The 25,744-nt window shown below is 44.5% G+C and overlaps 2 protein-coding genes and 1 long non-coding RNA gene across 3 annotated transcripts in view; all 3 read right to left on the minus strand.

The window, feature by feature from the left end:
• The window catches only part of LOC137317956 (zinc finger protein 271-like), a 64,504-nt gene extending 39,008 nt beyond the window's left edge, over nt 1-25,496 (minus strand). The window contains exon 1 of the mRNA XM_067980952.1: nt 24,153-25,496. Within this exon, the coding sequence (XP_067837053.1) occupies nt 24,153-25,157 (1,005 nt within the window). The 5' untranslated portion in view covers nt 25,158-25,496. The remainder of the gene's footprint in view (nt 1-24,152) is intronic.
• Nucleotides 4,056-4,430, minus strand: LOC137318004 (histone H2B 1/2-like). Its single transcript, XM_067980990.1, has one exon. It carries the CDS (start codon nt 4,428-4,430, stop codon nt 4,056-4,058), a length of 375 nt encoding a protein of 124 aa, XP_067837091.1.
• On the minus strand, nt 6,678-17,537 carry LOC137318005 (uncharacterized). Its single transcript, XR_010961793.1, has 3 exons — nt 17,014-17,537; nt 14,822-14,912; nt 6,678-9,223 (listed from the first exon to the last, which is right to left on the minus strand). It is a non-coding gene; the product is annotated as an uncharacterized lncRNA (long non-coding RNA).
• Nucleotides 25,497-25,744: the final 248 nt, after the last annotated feature.

Here is a 25,744-nt window from a genome sequence, read left to right on the forward strand (position 1 = left end):
GATTGTAACGGGGCTTATTGAAAAGCTCCGGGATTCTATGAAGCCCGAGTCTGCAAGGGTTTGTGCGGAGCGCTGTGTTTCGGTTCTATTATCGATAAACGGTTTGAAATTGGCGGGTGGAGAAAGCTGGAGGTGGAGCTGGAAGATCAGAGGCCGCTCTCCGCTCTGTCCGTCACTCTGACTGTCTCCTCCCCTCCCTGTTTAATATCACACTCTGTCTCCTCCCCTCCCTGTTTAATATTTATCTCTATCTCCTCCCCTCCCTCTCTCACCCTGTGTGTGTTTCAGTCAGGTCAGGGCAGGCTGCATAAAAACCGAACCAACATCAGTTTGCTGTTCATTCAGCAGCGATTTGAGTGAAGAATAATCATGTCTGGCAGAGGTAAAGGAGGCAAAGGACTGGGTAAAGGCGGAGCCAAGCGGCACCGGAAAGTGCTTCGTGATAACATCCAGGGGATCACCAAACCAGCCATCCGCCGCCTGGCTCGCCGTGGCGGTGTCAAGCGGATCTCGGGTCTGATCTACGAGGAAACCCGCGGGGTGCTGAAGGTTTTCCTGGAGAATGTGATCAGGGACGCGGTCACCTACACTGAACACGCCAAGCGCAAGACGGTCACTGCCATGGATGTGGTGTACGCTCTGAAACGGCAGGGCCGCACTCTCTATGGATTCGGCGGCTGAACAACTCGACCCTTTCAAACCGGACACAAAACAAAGGCTCTTCTAAGAGCCACCCACCGCCTCACAGAGAGAGCACTGACCTGGGAACGGGGAGAGGAAAGATCTCGGGATGGGGAATCAGTTTCCGATATTTAATTATTATGGGGAGATTCCCCAACACTCGGTACAGGGAGATCAGAAACAACGGCCCGGGTTCTCGGCCATCCCGAGAGAAGGAGCGGAATTCCCGGTTTCACGGTATAAATGTACAGGCGGTGATACAGAGTCTTTCCCCAGACATTACATTCTCCGCTCAAATTAAAATCCCTCCTCACTCCCTCTGTCCTCTCTGCTCGGTCTTTATTTCCTGCCCTCATTCAATTATCAGTTCGATGTGAAGTTTCTGTTTGAGGAGCGCTTCACCGGGCTGGAACTGGCGGGATTTTTGAAATTGAAGCTGGACTTTGTCCCGTTACGTAAAGCAATGACCGGGAATTTATTCCCGCCCGTTTAGAGACAGATCAGAGAATGAACCGGAATGTGAAACAGCCTGAGATTTGAGCTGAGGAGAAGGAAATAATGGAGATTATGAAGAGAGAGATTCTTAAATTGCTGGAGGGAAATGAAATTTTCTTGAAACTTATTTGATGCTCTGAAATTGGCGGGCTTTTTGAAATTGAAGATTAATTTCAGCTCAGCCAATTGGGATCCAATACCTCCCGCCGTTTTGGTCTGACTGACAGATCTCGGATCAAACCTGCCAATCACAGTCCCGGGGCAGTCCCTCCTTGTCTGGGGGTGAAACCTCAGCCAATCACAGGCCAGGGGCGGATACCCTGAGACGCTTCAAAAGGCGGCCCCAGAGCGCACTCCGTATTCACAGTCTGTGTGTCTCGGGTTGTGTTGTGATCTGTTCAGAAAATGGCCAGGACCAAGCAGACAGCGCGCAAATCGACCGGCGGGAAAGCTCCTCGCAAACAGTTGGCGACCAAAGCGGCCAGGAAGAGCGCTCCAGCCACGGGCGGAGTGAAGAAGCCTCATCGCTACAGACCCGGCACTGTGGCTCTGAGGGAGATCCGCCGCTACCAGAAATCCACCGAGCTGCTGATCCGCAAACTGCCCTTCCAGCGCCTGGTGCGAGAGATCGCTCAAGATTTCAAGACAGACCTGCGCTTCCAGAGCTCGGCCGTCATGGCCCTGCAGGAGGCCAGCGAGGCTTACCTGGTGGGGCTGTTTGAGGACACCAACCTGTGCGCCATCCACGCCAAGCGAGTCACCATCATGCCCAAAGACATCCAGCTGGCCCGCCGCATCCGCGGGGAGCGCGCCTAAACCCGACCCGGCTTCAGCACCAAGTTCAACAAAGGCTCTTTTCAGAGCCACCAAATCGGCGATGGAAAGAGCTGTGATCTCCTGGGTTGAAATGGCAGGGTCGTGAGAAATTTGCTTAAATGGGAAACGTATAAAGGGGAGGGAGCAGATATCAGACGGACAGGGACAGAATAAATACGTCACACACATCCAAACACAAATTTCACTCACATTCTTAATTCAGTAATCGCTGATACAATAACAGCACATCAGTCAGCATCCGTTGTACAAATCTGGGTAAAATAACACAGACTGAGCCAGTGTTGTCCGAGGATGGGACGGTAAATAATATTAAGCTTCCCTGGTATTTCTGTATCCCACCCGCCCGAGTTGGCAATTCTAACGGTTCTGGTATTTTGTCTCATTCACCAGACAAACTGCAAATTATAATCGATTGGAGGTTGGCGACATCTGCGGTCCGGAAGCGATTACTGCAACAGACCGATATGGATGATTTGTGCATAACAAGTTATTGTTCGTTTCTCGAATCGGAATCAAGTCCTTTTGAAGTTAATTCCTGATCCCACAAACAGTGACCAGCCCTTTCATAGATACCGTGGGTGGCTCTGAAAAGAGCCTTTGGGTTATCAGGTTAAATCTTGGCCGCTTTACTTGCTCTTGGTGCTCACACTGCTGGTTTTCTTCGGCAGCAGCACGGCCTGGATATTAGGCAGCACCCCGCCCTGAGCGATGGTCACCCGTCCCAGCAGCTTGTTGAGCTCCTCGTCGTTGCGGATGGCCAGCTGCAGGTGTCTGGGGATGATGCGGGTCTTCTTATTGTCGCGGGCCGCGTTGCCGGCCAGCTCGAGGATTTCAGCCGTCAGATACTCGAGCACAGCAGCCAAATAGACCGGGGCTCCGGCACCCACACGTTCAGCGTAGTTCCCCTTTCGCAGGAGCCTATGAACACGGCCCACAGGGAACTGCAGTCCGGCCCGGGATGAGCGAGACTTGGCCTTGGCCCGAGCTTTACCGCCGGTTTTTCCTCTTCCAGACATTTCCACAATCTCACAAACACTTTCACAAAGAATGAAGAAATCCTCCCGCACTCGCCCTTCTTGTACCTTCTGGAGGAGTGCAGTGGGGGCACTTGTGATTGGTCCATCTGTTCTCAATCTCATTGGTTCAACGAACAGCCCATTCAGAGAGCTGTTTTATTCACCAATCAATAGCCGAATGAGAAAAGGACGGAAAATACCGAACTGATCCGTTTTTTTGAAATTTGAAAAGCCCGCCAATATATCTGTAACACAAGAAGCGGATTTAGTAAATAATGTCGCGAAAGACAAAAATTTAAATATCTCTCTCCTTTTACTCTGTTGTTCCACATTTCCCGTCACAACTTCCAGAACCTTATACATTCCGGTTAAAATCCGGCTTCATTAACCGTTCATTTTCAATCGGGCGGGAATAAAGACCCATTTTGTAACGAGACAGATTCCAGCTCAATCTTTGTGAAAGGATCAAACGACAGATTGTGGATTGATCCCTGTTCGCAGGAGCTGCATCGCGATCGAAACCGGAGCCGGGACTCCTGGTGTAAGAAGTCGAACAGTAACAGATCCTTTAGACTATTCTGTACTCGGTGTGAAGTCCCTTTCAAGGCTGTTGCTTTACAAAGGATTGCGGTTCTGAAAGTGATATTCCCGAATAATGAACAAACAAACGTGAAAAGGAGAAAGAAATGACTGAAGTCTAATCCACCCACTTAAAACGGCTCTTAATGGGCAGTAGCGGGGGAAGGGTCGGAATATGAACGAGAACGAGAGGATCAGTGACACGTTTGTGGTTATTGGGACTAAATAAAAAAGCAACACACAGATTTTTACCGGCAGTGATGACGAGAATCTACTAGATTTCAAGTGAAATTAGAAAAGCACAAGAGTTATAGAAAAACAGTTGGTATCAAACATTTTACAGTAAAATGATTCCACACAGAGGGGTCGGTACAGCGTCTTCAGAGAGACTGTGGGTGGCTCTTAAAAGAGCCTTTGTGTTCATTTTTTTCAGTGCATTGTGGAGTTTTACTTGGAGCTGGTGTACTTGGTCACCGCCTTCGTCCCTTCCGATACGGCGTGTTTGGCCAGTTCCCCGGGCAGCAGCAGGCGCACGGCGGTCTGGATCTCCCGGGAGCTGATGGTCGCCCGCTTGTTGTAATGGGCCAGGCGGGAAGCCTCACCCGCGATGCGCTCGAAAATATCGTTCACAAAGGAGTTCATGATGCTCATGGCCTTGGAGGAGATGCCGGTGTCGGGGTGAACCTGCTTCATCACTTTGTAGACGTAGATGGAGTAACTCTCCTTCCTCGACTTTCTCCGCTTCTTGCCGCCCTTGGCTGGTGCTTTACTCAAGGTTTTCTTGGCGCCCTTCTTGGGAGCTGCTTTCTTGTCCTCAGGCATTTTCAAACTCAATTTCAGACCCAGGAATGACCCAAATCCGCTCCGAACTCGGATTAAATCTGCAGCCCCACAGCCCTGTGCTGATGAGGGATGGAGGAAGGCATTGATTGTGATTGGGTCATTCGGAGTGATACAACGTCACCTTTTCCATTCACTCTCTGATTGGATATCTGAAGAAACCAATCAGATTTAATACCTGCCACCAATCACAAACACGCTCACACTGCACATTGTGCGGTTTGAGCAATTTGTTCCGAACTGTTGCAGTTCTGCTTCCGGCCAGTAGATGTCCCCAAACCCCGGGACATTGAAGTTTGCAGGTGAGAGAGGGACAGAAGATAAACTCATTCTTCACATTATGTTGCACGAGTGGGATTTAGAAAAACTGGGAATTGGAAACATTTGGTTGGACCAAATGTTGGTTGCATGCTGCATTAAATTCTTGTAATTCATTTAGGGTGTATAGTCTATACTGAAGAAGAATCCAACAAAATACAAGAAGACTTTAATAAGCTTGATGAAAGGCGGTGTGAATGACCATTGAATTTCAATATAGAAAGGTGTGAGATGGTGCATTTTGTTCGGGGGAATAAGGAGGCCTCATACTGCTTGGAAAATAAGAGTCTAAATGTGGTAGAAGAGCGAAGGGATTTCGGGGTACAGATTGACAAATCATTAAAAGTAGCAACACAGGTTGATGAGGCCACAGAAAGCAAACACAGCACTGGGGTTTATTTCTCGAGGAATAGAATTGAAAAGCAGATAAGTTATGTTGAACTGTAATTTCAACTTTCAAACCTTCTGTCAAACTGTTAAACCTTCCCTTTCTGAAATCCGTGCTGACTATTCTTTATTATATTTTCGGTTTCTAGATGTTTTTCGATTGCTTCATTGAGTAAAAGATTCCATGATCATTCCTACCACCGACCTTTTGTTAACTGGCCTATAGTTCCCTGGACTTGTTCTATCTCCTGTTTCAAAATATATGAATCACATTAACTATCATCCTGCCCTTTGGCACTATTCGTTTTTGTGATGATTTTTTTTCTATATATGTAACAGTGCCTCTGCTATCTCTTCCCTTGCTTCATTTAATATGTGCGGATGCAATCCATCTGGACCAGTTTAACCACCCTTTCTAACTTAAATGTCTTGATATCTTTATTGACCTCTTCCTCTATATCATATTTACCCTGTTAATCTCCCTGGTAAATACTGAGGCAAAGTAACAATTCAATATTTCTGCCATTTCGCTGACATTACCTGTGAGTTTATCTTGTGCATCCCTTAGTGGCACTCAAACTATTCTGGTTTTCCTTTTGTTATTTTTGTGTCTGTGGAATAATTTACTATTTCTTTTTATATTCCTTGATAATTTGATTTCGTAGTTGCTGTTTGCTTCCCTAATTGTTTTTGTGACTTCTTCCTAACCTCTTCGTATTCGCTTTTGCCATCCTCTTATTTAATATCTATGAATGAGAAATTCTACCAGCTTTTTGTGTCTGTTCAGGGGCTGATGTTTGGAAACTATTTATTGTCTATGATTAAAGTACCAGAAACCCCAAACCCAAACTCCACAGAAACACTCGATTTTTCCTTCCTAGTCAAATAAGGCGCGATAATGGTGAGCAGAGCTCCCTTCCAAACAGTTCATTCCAACAGGTTTGAATCCCAGCACGCTGAATTCAGAATCACCAAGACTGGAACCGAATTTGATGATGTTCAGAGGGATAGTGTTTCGAAAACACAAACGGGTCTTATTTATATTTTAAAAATACTTTGAAAGGTCATTTCTTTCCCCCATAACTTTGAATTTAACTCTTTCCCTTTGTATTATTATTTACACTGATCTGTACAGTGGACACGGGAAACAATTGCTCGGATTCAGTGAAATTAATAGATTTTCTGAAGTTTTTTCTCTCTGCTGATTCCCGTCCCTTATTTAAATTATGTCGGATTAACCTTTCTGATCTATTGAAGGGTCATAGTCCTGAACCGTTAACCCGAGCTTCCCTTCTCCACATATGCTGCCGGACCTGCTGAGTCTTTCCAGCATTTTTGGTATTTTTTTTCTCTCCATTTTATCCCTTTCACTTTTGACGGTCGCCATTAAAACTTCCAGCTTTGTGCTCAGTTTTTATTTGTGTTTTAGTTCGATTTATTTGAATTAATCTAATTCATGTCCTGAGAAATCAGACAGAAATATTGCGCAATGTACAGTGAAATATAATGGGGCAAATTCACAACTTTTGAATCAACAAAACAAAAACTTTATTATGAGTCAGTTGTCTTAATTTTTCACTGTCAAAATATTTTAAAAAAACAGAGTAGAAGTTACAGAGAGAAACTATTTCCTCACATTGCACTTTGTCCTGTTTCTGTAACGACAGACAATGTGAATTTGTTCCACTCTGTTAGAGTTCTCGCCTACGGCCAGTCGATGTCAGACTGTATATTCATTCTGTATCTGTCAGCCTCCAGTACTGTCTGTGAGTGTGAGATTAATTTTCTATCTGTCATTCTCTGGTACTGTATGTGAGTGTGGGATTCATTCTGAATTTGTCAGTCTCTGGTACTTTGTGTGAGTGTGGGATTCATTCTGTATCTGTCAGTCTCTGGTACTTTGTGTGAGTGTGGGATTCATTCTGAACCTGTCAGTCTCTGGTACTTTGTGTGAGTGTGGGATTCGTTCTGTACCTGTCAGTCTCTGGTACTTTGTGTGAGTGTGGGATTAATACTGAATTTGTCAGTCTCCGGTACTTTGTGTGAGTGTGGGATCAATTCTGAATTTGTCAGTCTCTGGTACTGTGTGTGAGTGTGGGATTCATTCTGTATCTGTCAGTCTCTGGTGCTGTCTGTGAGTGTTGGATTCATTCTGTGACTGGAAGTCTCTGGAATTTTATCTCAGTGTGGGATTCATTCTGTAACTCATTCTCTGGGACAAAGTGCAAGTCTGGATTCGTTCTGTATTCTTATTTCAGGATACAGCATGTTACTTGAAACTGTATCTTTACTTCATTAATGTTTGCACGGTCCTTTGTCTAGCATTATTTTTTAAATATGGATACACTTCTGTATTTTGTTTCAATCAAACAATGTGTGAGGTTTGGTGTAGGATTACATCTTAATCTCTTGAAAGACTATTGCAAATGATAATGTATATTTCGATATTTTACCGTGAAATTATTGATCTGGTATTTATTGTGTAGCTCAGTCTGCGCTAATGGAATTGATACTTTATCTTTCAGGCTGACACTTTGTGCTATATTTGGACTGGTATGTCAGGAATAACTCAGTCCGCAATAATGGAATTGATGCCATACCTTTCAGCATGAGTTTGAAGTAATTATTGGAATCGTTTGCAATGTGTAGCTTCGTCTACACTAATAGGATTCAGACTGTATGTTTCAATATGATAATATGTATATACGAATTTTGGACTGCATACAATATGTAGCTGGGTCTGTACTAATGGAATTCGTACTGTGCCTTTCAGTCTAATACCGTGTAATATATTTTGATTGGTTTGTAAGGTGTGGCTCAGTCTGCAATACTGGGATTGATACTGTATCTTTCAGCATGACCCTGAATGTGATTTTTGGACTCTATGTAATGTGTAGCTCAGTCTGCACTAATGGAATTGATAATGCATCTTTCAATCTGATACTGTATGAGAATTTTGGACTGGTAACAAATGTGTACCTCAGTCTGCAGTAATGAAATTGATACTGTATCTTTCATTACGATACTGTATTCGAATTTTGGACCATATATAATGTGTCGCTCAATCTGCACTGTTGGAATTAATACTGTATCTTTCAACCTGTCACTGAGATTTTTAGACCAGTATATGATGTGTCGCTCAGTCTGCACTAATGGGATTGATACTGTATCTTTCAGTCTGATACTGTGTGAGATTTGTATACTGGCATGTAACGTGTGGGTCAGTCTATACGAGTCAAATCGAAACTGTGTCTTTCAGTCTGACACTGAATGTGATTTCTGGACTGGCATCTACTGTGTACCTCAGTCTGCAGTAAAGGAATTGAAACTGTATATTTCAGTACGATACTGCATGTGAATTTTGCACTGGTATATAATGAGCAGCTCAATCTGTATTAATGGAATTGATATTGTATCTTTCAATCTGATACTGTATGAGAATTTTGGACTGGTATCTAATGTGTACCTCAGTCTGCAGTAAAGGAATTGACACTGTACATTTCATTCTGACACTATGAAGTCTGTGGACATATATGTGAGTCAAATATGGGTAACATCTGAACTGGTATCTAATTTGTATCTCAATGTACACTATTGGCATGAATACTGCATCTTTAAACTCATAATGTGTGTGATTTGTGGGCTGGTATTTAATTTGAATCTCGGGGTACACTATTGTGATTCATTCTGTATCTATCAATCGGTCCCATGTGTCAGTTCTAACTGGTATTTAATTTGTAGCTAAGGCTGAACTAATGTGAGATTAACACAATGCCTTTCAATCTGATACTGGGTGTGATTTTGGACTGGGAATTATTTATCTGCCGGTCAGCGGTACTGAGTTGTTTAGAAATGGAAATTCCGTCTGTCTCTCCTGCTCTGTTTGACTGTTGGATTGGGATCAGTGTGGGACTGACTATTTCTGCTGTGTGAGACTGTGGAACTGACGACTTGTCTGTGTCTCTGTGCTCTGTGAGTGATAATGTACCTACTGTGTGTGAGAAGGAGCTGGCTGCACTGTTCCTTGCGGAGGAAACATCACACTGATTCTGGGTCCTTCAAGTATTTGCCTGTAGAAAGAGAAATTAAGTCTTGTAACTCAAGAACAGGTGAGGTAGAAAATACAAAAGTGATCAATTGAATCTCTCTGTTAATAATCATTGTAATATCCACAAATGAAAACCAGTGATACAAACAGTGTCAGTGTCTGACTCCACTGCAGTACTGCAGCACTCAGCTTCTGTACACCAGGTGTGTTGGGCTGTTTTACAACAATTTAGTGACATCCAGACACAATCCAACACCTTCGCTGATCCATGAATGGGACGACCCGATGGGGTGGGGACCTTTGCACAGGTCAGGCTTCTAATCCCCTCTCCGATGGGGCTAACAGTTCAACCAAAACCACAGAGCCGCTGTTTAAAATGTGTCCTTCATATTTCTCACATGATGCCTGCAATAGATGCTCTTTGTATAACTCCCCACATCCTTACTGTCCGGCTCTGTTTACTGTTCAATCACAAACAGGGCAGGTAGAAAAAAAATCTGATTTAGTCCCTGGCACCAATCACAAACACGCTCACACTGCACATTGTCCGGTTTCAGCATTTTGTTCCGAACTGTTGCAGTTCTGCTTCCGGCCAGTAGATGTCCCCAAATCCCGGATCATTGAAGTTTGCAGATGAGAGAGGGACAGAAGATCAACTCATTCTTCACATTATATTGCACGAGTGGGATTTAGAAAAACTGGGAATGGAGACGAGCTGTTGGACCAAACACTACTTGCAACGCTGTTTTAAATTCTTGTAATTAATTTCGGGTATATTGTCTATATCGAGGAAGACTACGACAAAATCAGCTTGCAGAACGGCCGTTTAAATGGCCATTGAATTTCAATATAGAAAGGTGTGAGCTGGTGCATTTTGCCAGGGGGATTAAGGAGGCCACATACTGCTTGGAAATTAAGAGTCTAAACGGGACAGAGGAGCAATGTAAATCATCCTGAGAAATTAGAGAGAAATACTGCGCAATGTAAGCGAAAAATTATGGGGCAAATTCACAACTATCGAATGAGTAAAACAAAAAAATTATTATGAATCAATTGACTTCATTTTTCACTATCAAAATGTGCAAAAATACGAGAATAAAAGTTACAGACAGAAACTTTCCTCACATTGCAGATTGTCCTGTTTCTGTAACCACGACAGGAAATGTGAATTGGTTCCGCTCTTTTACAGTTCTCGCTTACGTCCAGTAGAGTTCAGTCTCTGGTACTGTGTCTGGTGGGGTTTATTCTGTATCTGTCAGACTCTGTTATTGAGTGTGAGCATGGGGTATATTCTGCATCTGTCAGTTTCAGGTACTATATATAAGTGCTGGGTTCATTCTGTATCAGTCAGTCTCTGGTACTATGTGTGAGTGTGGAATTAACTCTGCAACTGTCAATCTCTGGTGTTGTATCTGAGTGTGGGATACATTCTGTATCTGTCAATCTCTGGTGTTGTATCTGAGTGTGGGATACATTCTGTATCTGCCATTCTCTGCTGCTTTATCTCAGTTTGGGATTCATTCTGTAATTCAGTCTCTGAGACAATGTGCAAGTCTGGATTCATTCTGTATTCTTATTTCAGTTTACAGCATTATATTTGAAACTGTATCTTTAACACTTTAAATGATATAGTTCTTCATCGTGTATTTAATCTGTAAATATTAATTTTCTTCAATCAAACAATGTGTGTGAGTTTTGGAGTGGGATCACATCTTAATCTCTGAACTCTATTGTGAATGATAATGTAGCTTTCAATCTGTTCACAGTGAAATTATTGGACTGGTATGTAGTGTGCAGCTCAGTCTGCACTGATGGAATTAATTCTGTATCTGAGTCGAACACTGTATGAGATTTTTGAACTGGTATGCAATACGTAGCTCATCTTGCACTAAAGGAGTGGATACTGTCTCTATCAGTCTGATACTGTATGAGATTTTTGGCCTGGAATGTGAGATGTAGCTCAGTCTGCACTAATGGAAGTGATACTGAATCTTTCAATGTGATATTCTATGAGATTTTTGGACTGGTGTGTCACATGTACCTCAGTCTGTGCTAATGGAATTGATATTGTATCTTTGAGTCTGATACTCTTTGAGATTCTTGGACTGCTATATCATGTGTGGTTCAGTCTGTGCTAATAGAATTGATACTGTATCTTCCAGTCATCATTTATGAGATTGTTGGACTGCCATGTAATCTGTGTCTCAGTCTGTGATAATAGAATTGAAATTACATCTTCCAGTCTGATCATTTATGAGGTTTTTGGACTTGTGTGTAACGTGTAGCTCAGTCTGTACCAATAGTATTGATACTGTATGTTTCAGTACAATACTGTATGAGTATTTTGCAATGTATATAAAATGTAGCTCAGTCTGCACTCATGGAATTGATACTGCATCTTTCAATCAGACACTATGAGGTTTTTGGACTGGTATCTGATGTGCAACTCAGTCTGCAGTAACATGACTGTGAGATTAATTCTGTATCTGTCAATCGGTGGTACTGTGTGTGAGTGTGTGATTAATTCTTTATCTCTCAGTCCCTGGTATTGTGTGTGAGTGTGGGATTCATCCTGTATCTGTCATTCTCTGGTACTGTGTGTGAGTGTGGGATTCAGTCTGTATCTGTCAATCTCTGGTACTGTGTGTGGGTGTGGGGTTCATTCTGTATCTGTCAGTCTCTGGTTCTGTGTTTGAGCGTGGGATTCATTCTGTATCTGTCAGTCTCTGGTACTGTGTGCGAGTGTGGGATTCATTCTGTATCTCTCAATCACTGGTACTGTATGTGAGTGTGGGATTAATTGTGTTCCTATCAGTCTCTGGTTGTGTGTGTGTGAGTGTGTGTGTGTGTGTGCGTGCGCGCGCGCGTGTATGAGTGATTCATTCTGTTTCTGTTTGTATCTGGTGCTGTAAGTGAGTGAGATATTCATTCCATACCTCTTAATTTCTGATACAGTATGTGAGTGATATAAATTCTGTATCTGTCAGTCTGTACCACAGTGTGTGAGTGCGGCATTCACTCTGGATCTGCCAGTCACTGGTACATTGTGTGAGCATGGGATTCATTGTACATGTCAGTCTCTGGCACTGTATCTGAGTGTGAGATTCATTCATTATATTTAAGTAAATTGTATCTCCGTTTATTGTACGGCATTCAAAACTGTACTTTAATACCTTAATGTATGAATATTTTCCCCAGTCTTTTATTGGTAGATACTGATACACTTCAAAATGTAATGTTGCAGGTTATAATCAGAGAATGTGGGCACTTTTTGGAATTCTATTAAATCTGTATCGATGGAAACACAATTGTGATTTGGTGTGTCTTCCAAACTGATATCGTGACATTTTTGATCTTGTATATAATGTGTAGCTCAGTCTGTGTGAATGGAATACTGTATATTTCAGTCTGAATCTGTGTCAGTTTTTTTGTAGTGATATGTAATGTGTAGATCAGTCTGCACCAATGGAATTGATAATGTATCTTTCAATCTGACATTATGAGATATTTGGTCTGGTATGTTAAGTGTAAATCAGCCTGTACTAATGTAGGTGACTGTGAGATTCATTTGGGATCTCTCAGTCTCTGGTACTGTGTGTGATTGTGGGATAGATTCTGTATCTGTCACACTCTGGTACTCTATGTGAGTGCGGGATTCACTCTGTATATACCTTCTCTCGAACTGTGTGTGGGATTCATTCTGTATATACCTTCTCTAGTACTGTGTGTGGGATTCATTCTGTATACACCTTCTCTAGTAATGTGTGTGGGATTCACTCTGTATATACGTTCTCTAGTACTATGTGTGGGATTCACGCTGTATATACCTTCTCTAGTACTGTGTGTGGAATTCACTCTGTATATACCTTCTCTAGTACTGTGTGTGGGATTCACTCTGTATATACCTTCTCTAGTACTGTGTGTGGGATTCACTCTGTATATACCTTCTCTAGTACTGTGTGTGGGATTCACTCTGTATATACCTTCTCTGGTACTGTGTGTGGCATTCAGTCTGTATATACCTTCTCTGGTACTGTGTGTGGAAATTATACTGTATATACATTCTCTGGTACTGTGTGCAGGATTCACTCTGTATATACCTTCTCTGGTACTATGTGTGGGATTCACTCTGTATATACCTTCTCTGGTACTGTGTGTGGGATTCACTCTGTATATACCTTCTCTGGTACTGTGTGTGGCATTCATTCTGTACATACCTTCTCTATTACTGTGTGTGGGATTCACTCTGTATATCCCTTCACTAGAACTGTGTGTGGGATTCACTCTGTATATACCTTCTCCAGTACTGTGTGTGGGATTCACTCTGTATATACCTTCTCTAGTGCTGTGTGTGGGATTCACTCTGTATATACATTCTCTGGTGCTGTGTGTGGGATTCACTCTATATATACCTTCTCTAGTACTGTGTGTGGGATTCACTCCGTATATACCTTCTCTGGTACTGTGTGTGGGATTCACTCTGTATATACCTTCTCTGGTACTGTGTGTGGGTTTCGGTCTGTATATACCTTCTCTAGTGCTGTGTGTGTGTGTTGTATTATTTCCACATATGCAGTTTCTTATACTGTAGGTTAGTTTGGGATTCTTTCTGTATCTCAGTCTCAGGTAGCTTGTGTGAGTGTGGGATTCATACTTTACCAGTCAGTCTCTGGTGCTGTGTGTGAGTGTGGGATTCACTTTTTGTATCTGTCAGTCTCTGGTATTGTATGTGAGTTTGAGATTCCTTCTGCATGTCTCAGTCTCTGGTACGGTATGCGAGTGTGGGATTCATTCTGTGTCTGTAAAATTATTCTCTCTGTTTATATTATAGCGTTCAATAATTTAGCTTTAATATCTTAATGTTTAAATAGTTTTTCTCATTATTTAATTTGTAAATATGGATGCACTTTCGGATAAGATGCTGGAGGTTTTTAATCAGATAATTTGTGTGCTTTTTGGACTATGATTAAATCTGTATCTCTGAACACAAATTTGAATGATAATATATCTTTCAAACTGATATGATGACATTTTTGGACTGCTGTGTAATGTGTATCTCAGTCTGCACTAATAGAATTGATACTGTATCTTTAAATCTCATACCATGAGTGTATTATAAACTGATATCTAATTTGTTTCTCATGTTACGCTGTCACAGCATTTCTCAATCTGACACTGTATGAGAGTTTTGGACCTGTCTGCAATTTGTATCTCATGCTGCACTATTCGAATGGATACGACATGTATTAAACTCACATGTGTGTGAGAGTTCTGGTCAAGTATTCAATTTGAATCTCGGGTTACATTATTGCAATTCATTCCGTACCTTTCAATCGGGCACCATGTGTGATTACTATCTGGTATTTAATTCGTAGCTACTGTTAACCTACTGTGGGATTGACAATCTTAAAGCATGACTTTGGACTGGGATTTTTGTATCTACCTGTCAGTGGTACTGAGTTAGGGGGAAATGGAAACAGCGTCTGCCTCACCTGCTCTGTTTCCGTGTTGGATTGAAAATGTGCCTCCGGATATTGGGATCAGTTTGTGACTGACTGCTTCTGCTGTCTGAGACTGTGGAACTGATGACCCGTCTGTGTCTCTGTGAATGATAACGTACCTACTGTGTGTGAGGAGGAGCTGGCTGCACTGTTCCTTGTGCCTAGGATGGAGGAAGCATCACATTTATTCTTGGCCCTTCAAGTATTTTTCTGTCAGAAGAAAAAAGTAACTGTTGTAACTCCAGAACCAGTGAGGTAGAAAATACAAAAGTGATAAGTTTAATAGCTCTGTTAATGATAATTATGTAAATCAGCGATCATAGAATCATAGAATCATAGAATCATAGAAGTTACAACATGGAAACAGGCCCTTCGGCCCAACATGTCCATGTCGCCCAGTTTATACCACTAAGCTAGTCCCAATTGCCTGCACTTGGCCCATATCCCTCGATACCCATCTTCCCCATGTAACTGTCCAAATGCTTTTTAAAAGACAAAATTGTACCCGCCTCTACTACTGCCTCTGGCAGCTCGTTCCAGACACTCACCACCCTTTGAGTGAAAAAATTGCCCCTCTGGATCCTTTTGTATCTCTCCCCTCTCACCTTAAATCTGTGCCCCCTCGTTATAGACTCCCCTACCTTTGGGAAAAGATTTTGACTATCGACCTTATCTATGCCCCTCATTATTTTATAGACTTCTATAAGATCACCCCTTAACCTCCTACTCTCCAGGGAATAAAGTCCCAGTCTGTCTAACCTCTCCCTGTAAGTCAAACCATCAAGTCCCGGTAGCATCCTAGTAAATCTTTTCTGCACTCTTTCTAGTTTAATAATATCCTTTCTATAATAGGGTGACCAGAACTGTACACAGTACTCCAAGTGTGGCCTCACCAATGCCCTGTACAACTTCAACAAGACATCCCAACTCCTGCATTCAATGTTCTGACCAATGAAACCAAGCATGCTGAATGCCTTCTTCACCACCCTATCCACCTGTGACTCCACTTTCAAGGAGCTATGAATCTGTACTCCTAGATCTCTTTGTTCTATAACTCTCCCCAACGCCCTACCATTAACGGAGTAGGTCCTGGCCCGATTCGATCTACCAAAATGCATCACCTCACATTTATCTAAATTAAACTCCATCTGCCATTCATCGGCCCACTGGCCCAATTTATCAAGATCCCGTTGCAATCCTAGATAACCTTCTTCACTGTCCACAATGCCACCAATCTTGGTGTCATCTGCAAACTTACTAACCATGCCTCCTAAATTCTCATCCAAATCATTAATATAAATAACAAATAACAGCGGACCCAGCACCGATCCCTGAGGCACACCGCTGGACACAGGCATCCAGTTTGAAAAACAACCCTCGACAACCACCCTCTGTCTTCTGTCGTCAAGCCAATTTTGTATCCAATTGGCTACCTCACCTTGGATCCCATGAGATTTAACCTTATGTAACAACCTACCATGCGGTACCTTGTCAAATGCTTTGCTGAAGTCCATGTAGACCACGTCTACTGCACAGCCCTCATCTATCTTCTTGGTTACCCCTTCAAAAAACTCAATCAAATTCGTGAGACATGATTTTCCTCTCACAAAACCATGCTGACTGTTCCTAATTAGTCCCTGCCTCTCCAAATGCCTGTAGATTCTGTCCCTCAGAATACCCTCTAACAACTTACCCACTACAGATGTCAGGCTCACTGGTCTGTAGTTCCCAGGCTTTTCCCTGCCGCCCTTCTTAAACAAAGGCACAACATTTGCTACCCTCCAATCTTCAGGCACCTCACCTGTAGCGGTGGATGATTCAAATATCTCTGCTAGGGGACCCGCAATTTCCTCCCTAACCTCCCATAACGTCCTGGGATACATTTCATCAGGTCCCGGAGATTTATCTACCTTGATGCGCGTTAAGACTTCCAGCACCTCCCTCTCTGTAATATGTACACTCCTCAAGACATCACTATTTATTTCCCCAAGTTCCCTAACATCCATGCCTTTCTCAACCGTAAATACCGATGTGAAATATTCATTCAGGATCTCACCCATCTCTTGTCAGTGTCTGACTCCACTGCAGTACTGCAGCACTCAGCTTCTGCACACCAGGTGCGTTGGGCTGTTTTACAACAATTTAGTGACATCCAGACTCAACCCAACCCCCGCACTGATCCATGAATGGGACTACCCGATGGGGCGGGGACTTTGTACAGGTCAGGTTTCTAATTCCCTCTCCCAGGAGAATAACCTTTCAACAGAAATATAACAGCAGTTGTTTAAATTGTGTCCTTCACACTTCTCACCTGGTGCCTTCAATAGATGCTCTTTGTATAAGTCCACACATCATTACTGTCCGACTCTGTTTCCACTCTTCACTCTCCAAAAACAACAAACAGGGTGAGACTGGAACTAAACCAGGAACATTCACTACTGGTTTGGGGCGAAAAAGCAGCAATGATTTTAAATAGCAGGTTCTCCCCATTCTCTCTCCCTTCCCCTGGACACACCCGGTACACACACAGCCCGAGAATGACCTCTCCCTTCCCCCGCTCACTCCATGTTCCGGGACCAGTTCCTGATCCACTCCGCCTCTTACAAACAGCCCCCGGACTCCCCCTGACCTGCCCCCGGACTCAGTGCCGATCTCTGAGCCCATCTGCGGACACGGTCCCGAAGCGATGAGCTGCTGTAACGAGGCTGCTCTTTGCTCCCTTCCCCCGGGGGCCGTGATCTCTCCATTCCCGGCTGTTTTAAACCATCTTCTTCCGCTCACTGAGGGAATGGCGCCCACAGGCCGAGCTGGGGGAGGGGAGCGCGCATGCGCTCTTCTGCTCACCAATTATCAGCTCTGGGGGCGGGGCTGAGCCGCGCATGCGCAGATATCTGGTTTAATTCCCAATACAAAAATCGATGGAAACTTTCCCCAATTGGAATTTTTCAGAGTCTGAGCAAAGGAAGTGGGTCTGGGGGAAAGGTCAGAGGGAATGGGGTCCACAGGCAGTGCAGGAACAGGCACCAGAATGGGAAACAGATGGGATTCCACCAGTGCCGAACGCTGGAATCCAGACTGACTTTACAATCTCTAACTATTAAACTAGATGTTTCCATCCCTGCTGTTTCTCTCGGTATCTTTTGAAGGTAAATAGTCTTTCATAGATAAAGTGGGACGTTTTGAAAAGAGCCAATGGATTCTGTTCATTCTTGGCCCCATTAACCATTAATTAACGTGTGACTCCGAAACTGGATGCAGGATTTCTCAAACCAATCCTGGAGAAAAATGGGATGAAAGTCGGAGTCCGTGTATTTGCTGGGAGCTTGTAGGATTAATATCTGACAGCAACAGTCCCATATTAATATAATCAGATTGAAACTCTCGGTCACTGAGAGTAATAGCGAACGGCCCTGATCTGCAAAACCGAATGTAGTACAACAGGCAAGAGAGGGTTAAATTCTGCCCACATTGTTTTGGTCACTCTCTGCACTGTCCCTGAGTGTGGGATTAATACTGTGTCCGTCTCTGGTATATCAGTGAGAGATAAGACTACATCTTCTGTCTCTACAACGGGAATTTCTGGATGAAACGCAATTTTACAAGTCAGTCTGGAACTGATACTGTTGCACTGTGCCTCTCCGCTCGCTCTGTCACAGTATCTGTCTCCCTTTCTCTCTCACTCTCCGGTGCTGTATATGAAGGTTGGATACTGCTATTAACCGTGATATGAACATACTGATAGGAAGTGTAAGACTGACAGTGTGTGTCTCGCTTTCTCTCTCGAGTGCTGTTTTTGAAGGTGGAATACTGTCTGATATAAAACAGAGAGAATGGGGTGTCCAGGCCACACCGTAACTGGGGATGTGTTCGGCTCCAGTCCCAGTTCATGGTCATAACCTTTTCACAGATTCAGGGTGAGAGTCTCTGTGAGACGGTAAAACTGGCGGAGCAAATCCGCTTCACAATTCAAACCCCAACACATGAGATTCTACAAATCAGCTGGAATAAGATTTTTGTAAAATGCTGAATGAGAGTGGATTTTCCGCTTTGGCGGTGGAGTAAGTCGGCGATAGCGGATCGGGCCCCCATTGTTCACTACGCCTGATTTTACTATCCATTGACACCAATGAGTTCACTGAAGTAACTGATATCAATCCAATACTTCAAATAAATTTGGAAATACCAGACAGGAATTATATTTTATCCAACAAATGCTTTTTGAGAAATAATACAAGATTTGATTCTAACATGAAATGGTTTGCTGTTCTTAGTCGGGAAATAATATGATTTCAATATTAAATGTTTAATCCTGTAATGAATAAAATCAAATACTCCTTTTCGGTTGATGATTATTTCCCATCACACACACTGCCCGGTGGGATGGACTGAAGGTGAGCTGTCAGGGTCAGACAGCGTCCTATTCATTCGGACATTTGTTCAGACCAGAACAGAATAATAATGGACCAACACCCGGACCGTTACTAACTGGTAAAATATTAATGTAATTTCTAACTCCAGTGGGGAGTTCCGGAGATCGTTTCCTCTCTGAGCTGTTGTGCAGCAATGTTTACTCACTGCAGGGAGTTTAATGGGACATGAGGCTGGACCTGGCTACATACATCTATATGGAAACCTCCTGATACATTTCTGAGACGATCAGGGGCTGGGAGATTTCACACGGCTCGAGCAGGCCAAGGGAAAGCTCTCCAGCTCCTCCTTGGCCCACAAAATATATGTTAAAAAGAAACTTCTCAGTGTTCTGGACCACTCAATGCCCATCGAAAGGGCGGATCCTCCACCCATTTTTAACCAACATTAAATGGTTTCCCCTGTACGTCATAATACTCTGGTTTACATATTACACGTGGCCTGACCGGAAACAGGTGGGTGTTGCTCGGGCCGCTCTTCTCAGGACATGACCCACGATGGCGGAGCCAGGAACGCCAGTGTTAAAGGGGCGGTAAGTAACCTGATACCATTTACAAGCCTCGACCACCCCATTTCCGCCAGGCGAGGATACTTAAAATCGGCCACACCTTTCCTAACCTACGCGCTAGAATCAATCTTCGAAGCCCACAAGCTGGTCCATTTTCTCAAATTGCATCAGTTCATAACACGTGGAGGGAAATTTTCACCATCGCTGGGGACTGAACTGGTAGAGCGGATTACCCGCCCGTTACAGAACCGGCCCGAAATTAATTTTTGATCCGTCAGTTTACCGCCCAAGATGTGAAGGTGAAATTACCCCCTACGTCTCTGACCGCAAGGTTCGACAGGTGTGTGAAAGACATCAGACAGTGTTTGCCAAACACTAACATGAATGTGGGCGAATGGATCCGTGTATTCAGGTAAAAGCTGATAACCCCCTCCACGGAGACTGAACCCCTATACCGTGGTGTCGAAGAGGAGTTCATCTCCAACAGCTCGGTAACACAGGTCGCTGTCCTCTATGGGCAGTTGTCCAAGATGCACAACGAGACAGATATCAACAGCTGCTGGAAGACCATCAATTCGGTCAAGGAGGCCTTTTGTTCCCCCGAAACCTGCAGGTCTTCCAGCCGAGGGAACTCTCCGCGGCCAAGTGTTGGCCACTGGCACAATCCAAGGTCCAGTATTTCATGCTGAGCTGCACACTGAAGCGAGGTGCGGCCTACACAAAGGCTTTATGGGGAAAGGCAACCGTGTACGGCTATCCCACCTTGTATTGTACAGCATGTGTTAGAAGATATTTACTGTGTTTTGACTTGTAATAATGGAATCGTATGATGTGTATTGTATTTGTTTTGAATTGTAATTGTAATATTTACATTGCACTGTGTCTATTCATGAATTTTATGAGATAAAGTATATTTTGAAATATTCAAAAAAAGTTCCAGTCTCACTATGTCTATTCTTATCGTAAAGATGTTGGAAGTTATACAAATATCATTTATTACAGGCATCAGGTGAGAAATAGGGAGTATTTTCTTAAGGGTGAGAAACTAGGGACTGTGGAGGAGCAGAGGGGTTTGCGTGTCCAGGTACAGCAATCAATAAAAATAAGTGCACAAGTGTAAAAAATGAATGAAAGATCCCAATTTCTAGGCTGTCATATCCCAAGGTACCGCTATCAGGTACTTTCCCAACTCTGTGGAATTTGCTGATACAATCAGGCCCCACTGCCTCCCTTGCTGGTCCATTCCATACATCCAGCGCCCTCTGCATTAAAAAATATATATTCAAGCATTCTGCTCATCCTGTGCCCCAGGTAGAGAAGATTGAAAGTGACAGGAGGACCCAGACCATTAGCCTTATGTGAGTTTGGACATTTCTGTTTTTGATTCAGATTATTGAATTTGCAATTTATCCACTTTTTTGTACATTTCTATTTTTATTTTTTGAACAAATTCTCCAAACCCTGTGCGCAGTGAGTGCTGACTCCGGGCCCTTTGAATGACAGCCCTCACCTCCGCCCGCCTGGGTCCTGGGCTGACTCCTCCTATCACCTGACACGCGGTACCGTCTCTCACCTTTACGCGCTGACATCGCGATGCGTTCATGCAACTCCGGCCCGAGGGACGCCGCGCGGTCCCGATGCCGCGTTGCTTTCGCAACAGGCGCGTCCAGGGAGGATGATGATGGCGGCCTCGGGTCGGCGGTCGGAGGGCCGCTGCTGTGGGCGGGGTCGAGACCGACAGAGGGAGGGTCCGCATCTGGAAATGGCCTGGGCTCCGGGGCTTTGGAATGGCGCAGTGAGGCCGGTCCGGGCAACAGCTCCTCCGACTTCAGGCCCGATTGGCTTTAATGGGGTCGCAACCCCCGGGACGGAGGGACCGAGACCCCGGGACGGTGGGACCGAGACCCCGTGATGGAGGGACCGAGACCCCGGGATGGAGGGACCGAGACCCTGGAACGGTGGGACTGAGACCCCGGGACGGAGGGACCGCGACCCCGGGACGGTGGGACCGAGACCCCGGGATGGAGGGACCGCGACCCCGGGACGTTGGGACCGAGACCCCAGGGACGGAGGGACCGCGACCCCGGGATGGTGGGATCGCGATCCTGGGAGAGCGGGGCGTCGACCCCGGGATGGAGGAACTGCTACCCCAGGGATGGCGGGACTGTGACCCCGCGGACGGAGGGACCGCGACCCCGGGAGGGAGGGGCCGTGAACCCGGGATGGAGGGACCGGGACCCCAGGGACGGGGGGACCACGACCCCAGGGACGGAGGCACCGCAACCCCGGGATGGTGTGACCACGAACCCGCGATGGAGGTATCGTGACCCCTGGAGGGAGGTGGTCCTTGAGTCCGTCCATGCTCTGTTGTGAGACCTCTGTGTGTGTCTTGCTCTGTTCGTGTTCTATTACATTGGCTCCCGGTGTGGCAATGCCTCCATTTTAAAATTCTCATTCTCGTCTTCAAATCCCTCTATGGCCCTCACCCCCTCCCTATCTCTGCAACTTCTTCCAGCCCTACAATCCTCGTTTCAAATCCCTCCATGGCCCTCACCCCCACCCTATCTCTGTAATCCCCTGCAACCGATTTAATCTCCACCGACAACCGCATGTCTCGCCACCCTCAGTGCTCGGTCTCTCAGTCCTGTATAACACACAGTCAGTGCTTGGACACTCAGTCCTGTTATATACAGAGTCAGTGTTAAGACACTCAGTCCTGTTATATACAGAGTCAGTGCTAAGACACTCAGTCCTGTTATAGACACAGTCAGTGCTGGGACATTCAGTCCTGTTATACACACACTCAGTGCTGGGACATTCAGTCCTGTTATACACAGTCAGATAAATAAATAACTGCAAACTAAGAATGAAATCTCCAGGACCTGACGGTTTCCACACCAGAGTTTTAAAGGAAACAGGTGGGGAAATTGCAGATGCATTCATCATAATTTCCCAAAGCTCTCCAGACTCAGGAATTGTGCCTTTGGATATGAATGTTGAACATGTCACTCCGTTTATTTAAGAAAGGAGGGAGGGAGAAACCAGGTCAATACAGACTTGTCATTTTAACGTCGGTTGTGGGGAACTTACTTAAACCTATCATGAGAGACAAAATGAGCTGGTCAAAGAGAGTCAACTTGGATTCGTGAAGGGCAGGTCATGTCTGACTAATTTAGTTGGATTTGTTGAGGAATCTAACAAGGTGGACAGAGGAGTGTCTATGAAGGTTTTCTATATGGACTTACAGAAAGCATTTGAAAAGGTTCAGCACAAGAGATTAATAGAATAAATAAAAGGCACAAAATTGAAAGTGACCTTGTGACTTGGGTTGGAATTGGTTGGGAGGTCGGACAAAAGAGTAAGGAGAAAGGGAATGTTCTTTGATTGGCGGGATATGACTGGTGGTGTCCCCAGGGATCTGTACTGGGGCCTCAGCTTTCCACCACATTTATCAATAACTTGGATGAAGCAATAGAGAGTAATAGGTCCAAGTTTCCAGATGACACTTCGTTATGAAGTGCAGTAAGTTGTGTAGACGGAAGCAGGAAGTTACAAAGGGAAAGTTTAAGCGAATGGACAAACTGTGGCAGATGGAGTTCAATGTGGGGAAGTGTGAGATCATTCAATATGGAAGCAAAAAGGAAACATTGGAGTATTTTCTGAAAGTGAGAGACTGGGAATGGTGAAGTAGCAAAGGGATTTGGGTGTCCATGGACACAAATCACTAAAGGCTAGTGCACAGATGCAAAAAGCAACCACAGACAAATGGCATTTATCTCCAGTGTTGGAATACAAAGGGAAGGAAGTGATGCTTCAGTTCTACAGAGCCTTGGTCAGAGCCCATCTGGAGTACTGATCCTCACCAAGGATATATTGGCCTTGGAGGGGGGACAGTGCAGATTCACCAGAATGATACTGGGGCTTGAAGTGTTCAATTATGAGGACCGGTTGCATAAACTTGGTTTTGCATTCCCTTGAGTTTTGAAGTATGAGGGGTGATCTGATCCAGGGATATAAAATAATAAAGGGATTCGATAGGGTAGAAAAAGAAACTATTTTCTCTGGTGGGTGAATCCAGAACAAGAGGCCATAGCCTTAAATTTAGAACTAGGGCGTCTAGGATTGAAATCAGGAAGCTCTTTTTCACACAAGGAGAGTGGAAATCTGCTCAGGCTGATTGAAGTGGACCCTGTGATATAATAGAATTTTATGTCCTGTCAGACTTGGACATCTTGTAGATCCATCTTTTAAAAAGGTGGAGGAGCTCAGTTCTAAGACGTATTCCACTCACGTCGTCATAAGTCCTCAAACTGTTTCTTTTATCAACGAGATATGAAGGTCAAAAACACTGTGTTTAAAAGAAAGCTGATTTATTTGACACTTGTACAGAATACTAAACTCCAGCCCAGTAAAAGGGGGTCATTAACATCAGAAACAAACTCCAACTGTCAGAATGAACATGGTTTAGTCCTGGATACAGCAATAACAGCAGAATCCAATCCCTGCAGTCACATGTGAACTCGCTGGTGACTCAGCAGGAATGATGACTGAGTGAATCGCATTCCACACACGGAACAGGTGATCGTCCTCTCCCCGGTGTGAATACGTTCATGTCTCATCAGATCCCATGTTCTTTTAAAGCTCTTCTCACAGTTAGAACATTTAAAGGGTCTCTTTTCAGTGTGAACAAGTTGGTGTTCAATCAGGCCGGATGAACAAGTGAATTCCTTCCCACACACAGAGCAGGTGAATGGCCTCTCCCCGATGTGAACTTGCTGATGTCTCAGGAGGTGGGATGATCGAGTGAATCGCTTCCCACACACAGAGCAGGTGAACGGCATCTCCCCAGTGTGGACTCGCTGGTGTGTCAGTAGGCTGGATGACCGAGTAAATCCCTTCCCACACACGGAGCAGATGAACGGCCTCTCCCCAGTGTGAGTACGTTGGTGTGTCAGCAGATCACTTTTTCTTTTAAAGCTCTTCTCACAGACAGAACATTTAAAAAGACACTTATCAGTGTGAACAAGTTGATGTTCAATGAGGTGGGAAGATTGAGTGAATCCGCTCCCACACACGGAGCAGGTGAACGGCCTCTCCCCAGTGTGAATTCGCTGGTGTGTCAGCAGGTTGGATGACTGAATGAATCCCTTCCCACACACGGAGCAGGTGAACGGCCTCTCCCCAGTGTGAATTCGCTGGTGTGTCAGCAGGTTGGATGACTGAATGAATCCCTTCCCACACACGGAGCAGGTGAACGGCCTCTCCCCACTGTGAATGCGTTGGTGTGTCAGCAGATCACTTTTTCTTTTGAAGTTCTTCTCACAGACAGAACATTTAAAAAGTCTCTTATCAGTGTGAACAAGTTGATGTTCAATGAGGTGGGATGACTGAGTGAATCCCTTCCCACAAATGGAGCAGGTGAACGGCCTCTCCCCGGTGTGTCTGTGTCGATGAGTTTCCAGCCGGGACGAGTAACTGAATCCCCTCCCACAGTCCCCACATTTCCACGGTTTCTCCATGGTGCAGGCGTCCACGTGTCTCTCCAGGTTGGACGATCAATACAAGTCTCGTCTGCACAGAGAACATTTGTCTGGTTTCTCCCCACTGTGAATGGTACGATGTTTTTTCAGGCTGTGTAACTGGTTAAAATTCTTTCCACAGTCAGTGCACTGGAACACTCTCACTCGGGTGTGTGTGTCTCGCTGCTATTCCAGCCACAGTGATGTTTGAAATCTTTTCCCACAGATGGAACAGATCAACATTTCTCCTGTATTTTAAGGCCGATAATCTTCAGGTGCTGGTGAATAGAGTCAGATCTTGACGTGATGTTTGGTTTTCGTTTCTCGTCTACAAATCCTCCCCTTCTAATACCCTGTAAAAGGAGATAACAAAAGTCCTCACTGTGAATACGGAATAGAAATTCAGAACAGGTAATTCTAGTTTCTATGGAACATTCTACTCGCTCATTCCCCCTGACTGTAAATCCCCGGCCCGCACACTCACCCTCCTCTGACTGCTGAAACGCAAACCCATCGCACAACTTGCAACAATTTTCCTTCTATTTAATTTTTCTGTCTTGAAGATCCCGACTCGGACTGGTTTCAGT

Source organism: Heptranchias perlo, unplaced genomic scaffold (assembly GCF_035084215.1).
Source record: "Heptranchias perlo isolate sHepPer1 unplaced genomic scaffold, sHepPer1.hap1 HAP1_SCAFFOLD_64, whole genome shotgun sequence".
In the NCBI taxonomy this organism is placed as follows: Eukaryota; Metazoa; Chordata; class Chondrichthyes; order Hexanchiformes; family Hexanchidae; genus Heptranchias; species Heptranchias perlo.

Coding starts and splice junctions, on each gene's coding strand:
- LOC137318004 (XM_067980990.1), bottom strand. CDS start 4,430: ATGCCTGAGGACAAGAAAGCAGCTCCCAAGAAGGGCGCCAAGAAAACC.